Below are 8406 nucleotides of genomic sequence, written 5' to 3'. Positions count from 1 at the left end.
CCCATCCACTGCCCAGCTTTGACTGGGGAAAGATCCTGCCCAGATCTAACCACTAGACCCCCACATCCCACTGAGCCCAGGATAGAACCCAGGAATTTTGTCCCCTCTCTACCTGAGGGGTGTGTGTGTGGTCCAGTGGTTAGAACATGGGGTTGGGAGTCAGGACTCCTGGTTTCTCTCCCTGGTTCTGGGAGGGGAGATGGGGCAGAAGCCTCTGTATTATCATCATGAGCGACTAGTGCTGTATCCAGCCCTGGGGCAAGAGGGCCGGCTGAGGGGTTGCCGCATAGTAAGACTGGACAATGCAGGCCAGAAAGCTGGGGAACCCAGTGTCCCTCATCCTCCTTAGCATGGGGATGGTGCCCCAGGCCCATCAGAGTCTCCAGGGTGCACCAGTCCCCCTCTGGGGCATAGGGATTCCCCCTAGAGCTCATGTAGCCCTTGGGGAAGGGGCTAAAGCAGGGAAAGGCCAAGTGCCAGTGCCCCCTAGAGGGGAAAGACCCCCGAATCACACTCCACACTCCCCTGAGCTAGCCAGTCCCTCCCCCACTCTCTCTCTCGCTCTTCAGTTCTGGTGGCAGCTGGCTGAGATCATCCAGATAGGAGGGTATGGGGAGGTGCTGCTGCCTCCTTCCAGGCTGGGCCAGCCCAGTGCATTCTGGTAAATGGGATCATGCCAGAGGCTTAGCACCTGCCACTGCAGTCAAAGAATAAATTCTTTATTGGGAGATGGGTTCTCAACAGCAATGGGTAAAACAGCCAGAATTGGACCCAGATCAGGGCAGGGCCCTGCCCCTGGAAAGGTGAGTCTGGTCCTGCAGTAATCCCCCTCCTGCTGGCTCCATGACATAGGGCTGGCGTGTGCAGAGAGCTTGCAGGGTCTGTTGATGCCCAATTTGGCACAGATAAGCCCCATGGTGACCTGGGGGGTCGGTACCCTTCCTGTCACTGCCCCCCACCCTGCACCAGGGTGTAGAGTCTGACAGCCCCCTTGGCAGATGGGCACAGCTCCCTCCACATCTCTCCGGTCTGCTCCAGAGTCAGGACGTCCTGCAGGGGAAGCACAGGGACACCACGGGGTCAGTACCAGGGAGCAGGGAGGCAGGGTACCTGCCGGCACCACCCAGAGCTCACGTGTGACCCTTATCGACCACAGGAGCTGGGAGAGCAGGGACTCCCCCATGACTCCGGAGTTCAATTCCCAGATCTAAGAGGGGAGTGGGGTCCAGTGGATTGGAGAAGGGGGACCAGGAGTCAGGACTCCTGGGTTCTATTCCCATCTGCCAGGCTGTGCCCTCTCCTTACCTCTCTCTTGATAAAGATGATGCCAGTGGATTCCTGAGCTTCAGGCCCCCCGATCTCATATCTCTGCTTCACCTGCTCCGACGTCAGACTGCACCTGGGACATGGGGCAGCTCCATTAGCAGAACGGAGACAACCGGGCCTGAGGTCCAGTGGCAGCTACCCCTGTTTATTCTCTGTCTCTATGGGCAGCAAAGTTGAAGCCTGACCTTGTGGTAATAGCACAGGACTGGGACTCACGACACCCGGGTTCTATTCCTAGTTCTGCCACTGACTCTCTCTGTGACCTTGGGCAAGTGGCATCCCTGCTATGTGCCTCAGTTTACCCATCTGTAAAATGTGGATAACTATCCTTCTTCTGTCTAGTTAGACTGCGACCTCCTTAGGGCAGGGACTGTCTCACTGTGTGTCTGTGCAGCACCTGGCACAATGTGAGGCCCCAGTCTTGGCACCATGCTAGTACGTTTATTTTGGCTGGGGGATAGGGAGGATATGGTAGAGGAAGCCAGGGCCCCAGCATGTGGGGGGAGGTTGCACTTCAACTTCTGATTGGATCCATCCCATCAATCACCAGTTTCAGGGTTCCTCTAGCTTCTAGATCCAAACAGTCAGGAAATGGGTTTAAGCCAGCAGTTAAATCAACAGTGCCTGCGCCTGATCTGCCAAACCGGGCCTCTGCCTCCTGAGCTCTCCCTGTAGCCGAGGACCTCTCTGTGCACTGAGTTAGCCCCATTACCTGACATAGAACTCAGCGCTGGCCCGACCTGCGCTGGTCTGGTTCCGAGCAATGCCCAGCAGCACTGGCTGGCTTAGGGTGGGCAGTGACAGGTTGACCTATGGAGCAGGGAGGCAGGTTAGTGAAGGGCAGCAGAGCACATAGACACCAACAGCCAATACTCCACATCTCTCACCTCATCTCGGATCTCCCGCAGGATGGAGGTGAAGATCTCCTTGACGACCATCTGTCTGGGGAGATCCTCCGAACGGATGGATTCTTCTGGGACGTCCCCCACCACAGCCTGCAGCAGAGGAAGGAGCCCAGGGTCAGGAAATGCAGCCACCTCTGGAGTGGAACACAGCAAGGGAGGTGGATGCCAGGGAAAAAAACATCCCTGCGCTTACAGGGAGTCCAGGAGATGTGCAGTGGGGGCAGGAAGTGGGATTTAAGGTTTCCCAGGGTGGGGGAGAACTGGCTGCATCGGGGGTGGGGAATGGGAGCTGGGGCCTTTCCATTCTAGGGGTGCTGAGTGGACCCACCTGTGGCTCAGGATGCCCCCCGGGGATGTCTACGAGGCCAGGTGCCTCGCCCACCCTCAGGCTGCGCCTTAGGAAGATGAAGCAGTCATCGGCAGTATGCACCATGGCACCCACTCCCAGTGGCTCTGCCAGGTAGGCCTGGCTGTCCCCAAAGTCCTGCTGCCCCTGCTGCTGAAGGTGCCTGGCCATGCCAGCCCGGTTGGTGCCCAGGAAGTCCTTGTAGCAGGTGAGGCCCAGGCGAAAGGTCAGGGAGCCCCCATCCAGCTGGGCTGAGTGTAGCCGGAATTTGGAGCCGTTGAAAAGCCAGGGGCTGTGGCTGCACCGGGCCTCCCAGACAGCATCGATCCAGGCCTGGCCCCCAGGCAGCTGGCGTCGGTTGTAGGCTGGGGAGAGCTCAGCCTGCACCTCTGTCTCTGCCAGGCCCTTGGGAGACGGACACTGTAGCATGATGGAGATCTCAGGGTCCATGGTGCTTCCCTGTGCCCCCTGTCCCTGGACACCAGACTCAGGGCATCTGGGAGGGAGGAAAAGATGGGGATCACTCAGCTTCTCTGCCAGGCTACTACCCCATGACACACACCCTGGAGAGCCAAACCCATGGATACCAAGGCCCCACACTGCCCTAAAGAGATGGTTCCATGAGCACTGTGTTCCTCCCCTGACCCTGGAGAGCCAGTTCCATGGGCACCACACACCCCTCCCCCACCTAAGCTAGAGAGCTGTCCCCATGTCCACTACATGCCCTCCATTGCCCCAGAGAGCTGGCCCCATAGGCACTGCACCCACCCAGAAAGCTGGTCCCAAGGACACCACATGCCCCTGATTGCCCCATGGATGCTGTACCTCCCCACACTGCCCCAGAGAACTGACCCCATGGGCACTGCATGCCCCCTTCCTGCCCAGGAGATCTAGGCCCATGGCTGACACCCCCCTTCCTCTACTGCCAAAGAGACCTGGCCCCAGGGGCACGAAGCCTCCCCCACTCACCTGGAGATCTGGCTCCCACTGCCCCAGAGAGAGGGCCCCACGGGCCCCACATGCCATCCCACTGCCCCGGCAAACTGGCTGCATGGGCACCGCACACCTCCCCCATCCCACTGAGAAGCCCCTCGCCCACAGAATGCGTGTGCCCTAAGGCTGCTTGGTGCATTGAGCAGATTGGGGTGGGGATTGGGCTTCAGCCACTTCCTAGAGGGGAAGTACCACAGGCTCATGCCATCCCCTCTGACCGGGGAAGGGGCCCGTAGGGATGGTGGGGTCATTACGGGTGAGACCCCAAAGCTGCCAGTTAAACTCCACACACATATAATTGGGGCTGTACTGATGAGAGCTGGGGGGTGGGGCTAGGATCCCGGACACTTGGATTCTACCCCCGGCTCTGGGAGGGGAATGGGGTCTAGCGGTTAGAGCTGGGAGCCGTGGACCCCGTCTCTATTCTCCTGGCTGCCCATAAACCGGACAGCCCCGCCTCCCCGGCGGCAAGGAGCACGGGGGCGGGGCTGCTGCCGGCTGACCCCAGCCCTGCAGGGCAGCCTGCCCCTGGCACCTTGTGGGGCCATTCACCCCACGGCACAGCCCGGCCCCAGCGCGGGAGCCCCGGGCGCTCCGCTCCGCGGCCCCGCACCGGGCTCCGCGGCGGGCTCGCTACCTCCAGCTCCAGCTCCAGCTCCACGGCCCGGCCCCAGCTGCCCCCTTCCCGGAAGTCAGCTGCTGCCTGCGGCCGCGCTGATTGGTTCAGGGTGGCTGTAGCTCCCTGCCGGCTGTGCCGCCCCATGGCTCTGGTGTCTGTCTGGGTGGCTCTACCTCCCAGATGCCTCTGCCGCCCCATGGCTCCAGTATCCAGCTGGGTGGCTCTAGCTTCCTGCCGGCTGCGCTGCACCATGGCTCCAGTATCCAGCTGGGTGGCTCTAGCTTCCTGCCGGCTGCGCTGCACCATGGCTCCAGTATCCAGCTGGGTGGCTCTAGCTTCCTGCCGGCTGCGCTGCACCATGGCTCCAGTATCCAGCTGGGTGGCTCTAGCTTCCTGCCGGCTGCGCTGCACCATGGCTCCAGTATCCAGCTGGGGGTCTCATAGAATATCAGGGTTGGAAGGGACCTCTCTAGCTCCTTGCTGGCTGTGCTGCACCGAGCGTCTGGTATCTGGCTTGGTGGCTCTAGCTCCCTGCCGCCTGTGCCACCCCATGCCTCCAGTATCCAGCTGGGTGGCTCTAGCTTGCTGCCAGCTGTGTTGCCTGATGGCTCTGCTACCCAGCTGGATGGCTGTAGCTCCCCACCAGAGATGCCACCCCATGGCTCAAGACCCAGCTGGGTGGCTCAAGCTCCCTGCCCATTCCACCCTATGTCTCCAGCATGTGACTAGATGGCTCAAGCTCCCAGACAGCTCCTCCCACACCACTTTATGAGGAGCATTTCAGTCACCAGGGGGTTCCAATGGACAGGAGTGACATGGACATGGAGCCAAAATACGCAGTGTGTGACCCTTCCCCTTGTGGGCAGGGTTGTACCCACCCCCTGGCAGAAATCAGAGGCATCTGAGTTTATCGAACATGTATGACAATGCTTGTTATGCCAGTGGAGCACCGCTGATGTGAATGAACTGTGGGAGGGGAGTGGGGTCTAGTGGGTTAGAAACAGGGGAGCTGAGAGTCAGGGCGCCTGGATTCTATCCCCAGCTCTGGGAGATGGGTGGGGGGAGGAATGGGGACTTGCCAAACTTTTGCAACACTCTTATTGGGGGGATAGAAATCTCGGACACGACACCCGAATATGGTCACTTTACGGATGCTTCCTGATCCCTCACACAAGGCTAAGCACAGATTCACCAAAAGAAAATTATTTGTGTGGCTGAGCAAGCCGGTCGGAAAGCTGCTGCTTATTCTGCTGGGAAGATTTGACCAATGAGCGTGCGAGATCTCTAAGGTTCTTACTTATTTAAAGTTCCAAGTAGCTGGAAATCGTGGCTTTAATCAGCCAGTAAAAACATGATTCTGCCAGCAGGGATAGCTCCTCATGGTCCTGCTGGCTCGGCCTGTCTGGGAAAACACAAGCGATTTTAAAAATAAAGCAGTAGAAAGAGAAAAAAAACCCACTATTCCACTCATTAGCAGCTCCATTCTGTCCCCCATTCCCAGCCAAGGTCCCCGGTCTGTGTTTCCCACTGTGATTAACGCTAATTAGTACCAATTACAAGTCAGATTAGATACAGCTTTTCTGGGGCAGATCTCTAATGAATGGAGCCATTGCAAACCTGGGGAGGGGACCTGCATGTGCACACACATGCGCACACGCACACCTCTCCTCCCACCGCTGGTGAGAGAACCCAGGAGTTCTGTTTCCTAGCCCTCCTGCTCTAACCATTAGACCCCACTCCCCTCCCAGAGCTGGTGAGAGAACCTGAGTCCTGACTATCCAGCTCCTGGGAGAGAAAAGTATCTTATGGTCAGCGGTGGGATAGTGAGAGCCAAGACTCCTAGGTTGTATCCTGGACTGTGGTCCAGTGGGCTAGAGCAGGGGGGATGGGCGTCAGGACCACTGGATTTTATCCCCACTCTGAGCGAGGAGTCAGGTCTTGTGGTTGGAAGGGGCCCTTTGAGTCATCCTGCACTCTGGGTGTATTTCTGCCACATCGTTGCCATGGGGACACAGTGACTAGTGTGACTAGTGTGACCCCTGCCCCAAATGTTCATCCTGGGGTGGGTGGGGTGAAGAAGTGGGAGCTCTGTCCCATCTGAGTCCATTGTCTATTCTCCCTAATCCCCCCCCACCTTTGGTGGCGGGGCCACACAACCATGAGACCTAACACCCCCCCACACACACACCCACACACCTGGACTCCTAGGTTCTAATCCTGGCTTTGCCAGCAACTCTGGGCAAGTGATTCCCCTCTAGGGCTAACTCTCCCTCCAGGTGTGTGTTCGTGGCTGGGGAGATGGACCATAGTGAGAGCTTCAAAGCTCCCAGATGGCAGGAAACCCCAGCCCTCTCCCCCCTGCATTTATTAACCTCCCTGTCACATTGTGGGGGGCCAGCTCTCCCTGTCACCCCCACTCCATGGGGCATAGCTGCCCCGCTCCCCTGGCTCCACTTCCGCTTGCCAGCCCTGACTGGGCTCATTGTCGCGGATCCCCCAGCCAGGGAACACGGGGGGCATTGTCCCCCGGGACAGGATGAGGTCATCGCAGCCATGCTGACAAAAGGGGGATTGTTGCCAATGGTCTTGTGCCCCCCCTCCTGGTCTCATTCCCACAACACCATTGAAGCTGACACAGAGCCCCAGATCTGCTTAGCTACTGCCTCCCCCCTTAGAGTCCCTGTGTTGGCTTTGAGCTGCTTTGCCTGGGCATTTTGCCTCATGTCAGCCATTGAATGGGCACATGCTGGGCATGGCAGGTCCCTTGGGAACTCAGAGCAGGCCCTTCACAGCCATTAAAATCAGTTATCTATGTGGCTACTTCAAATGCAAATGAGAGGAATGACTGTGGTGTGGTTAAGGTGCTGCATTGGGGTACAGGACATTTGGGCTCAATATCCATCTCTGCCACAAACTACCTATGTGACTCTGGACAAATCATTTTGGTCAAGATCCACAAAGGGACTCAGGTGTCTGCCTCTGTAGGTGCCTAAGTTCAACATTTAAGTGCCACTGACATTCCCAAAATCCCCACTCAGCTGCCACCTAACTCTACAGACAGTCACTAAGTCCTTATGTCACCCCACAGCTACTGAGAGCCCTTGTTCGTTCCTCAACTGCAGTGGGATTCTCAAACTTTACTAGACATTCCCCTGAGCAGGGTCCCATCCAGCAGGCGTGCTCAGAGCACACCTATCAGGCAGCGTGTGTGTAAAATAGCCAGGAGCTCAGTGGTCAGTGCACACGCCTGAGATGTGGGACACTCAGGTTCAGCTTGGTCTCCCACAACCCAGCAGATCACCCTGACCACTGGGCAACAGGTAGGCTTGGAAGGACAAGATTTTGATCAGCAAATATGGCCAGACATCGATTTCACCTACACACACAAACTTACAAAAATATTTCTATTGATAATAACTGCAATGTACAGACAGGTGAAGTAAGAGAAATGTGGCTTGAGAACTTAGAAGAGTTTGATTTAAGTATATTTACTTGGTATATTTGGACATGTGATGTTGACAATTGGTGTTTTAACAGTTATAAAGCTTTAACTTTTTGAAACCCAACGTCTGTTGCCATTAAATAATTATTGTCTAACCCCCCCACCCATTGTCTGATCTCTACCCATAATTTCCTGCAACTGTGAACACTTACATTGATTTTAAAAAAGCTTACAAATAAACATGGATATTATCTGTCAAACTTATATAGGAATTAGGCAGCAGAAGATGTATATATACGCATGCAAAAATCACACTCTGCCAAGCCTAGCTCTAGGGTACTCTTGGATGGGTCTCTCTCCATCATTCTCTTCTGTTAAAGCTGTTTCACTTTGAATAAATATTAAATATTTCTTGGAGCAGGGACCCAAACCTGCCTCATCCCAGGGGAGTACCCTAACCACTAGGCTATTAGGTATGATGGAGTTTCTGTGCTTTTATTCAAGAAAGGAATATCCTGGCTTAGTTGCCTGGCTGCAGGAGAGGATTCGTGGCTGAGAATCCCAAGCAGAGGGAGGTGCGTAGAGGGCCAGCTCAATGGGAGTTAGGTGCCTAAGTATCTTTGTGAATCTGGTCCCTAAGCTCCCCCCGTTTCCTGTGCACTTCACTCCTTGCTAACTTAGATGGGTCCCTGCTCACCCTGCTGGCTTCTGAGAATTCCTGTCCTCTGCGCTTAACTCTCCCCATATAGTGCATGGATTCCCAACTCAAGATTCA

General features: G+C 56.3%; 1 protein-coding gene across 2 annotated transcripts; it reads right to left on the bottom strand.

Moving 5' to 3' along the window:
- Window positions 1–698: 698 nt before the first annotated feature.
- On the bottom strand, window positions 699–4251 carry NUDT22 (nudix hydrolase 22). 2 transcript variants are annotated; one of them, XM_077821397.1, is made up of 6 exons: window positions 4208–4251; window positions 2560–3073; window positions 2214–2321; window positions 2039–2136; window positions 1306–1399; window positions 699–1050 (listed from the first exon to the last, which is right to left on the bottom strand). In XM_077821397.1, exons 2-6 carry the CDS (start codon window positions 3025–3027, stop codon window positions 946–948), a joined length of 873 nt encoding a protein of 290 aa, XP_077677523.1. In that variant the 5' UTR covers window positions 3028–3073; window positions 4208–4251; the 3' UTR covers window positions 699–945. The 2 variants fall into 2 exon arrangements, with proteins under 2 accessions (XP_077677523.1, XP_077677522.1); XM_077821396.1 differs by lacking the exon at window positions 4208–4251 and adding an exon at window positions 3547–3567.
- Window positions 4252–8406: the final 4155 nt, after the last annotated feature.

Source organism: Eretmochelys imbricata, chromosome 7 (genome assembly GCF_965152235.1).
Source record: "Eretmochelys imbricata isolate rEreImb1 chromosome 7, rEreImb1.hap1, whole genome shotgun sequence".
Lineage (NCBI taxonomy): Eukaryota > Metazoa > Chordata > Testudines > Cheloniidae > Eretmochelys > Eretmochelys imbricata.
Note: the sequence above shows the minus strand (reverse complement) of the source record. Positions and strands in the feature narration are given on the sequence as shown.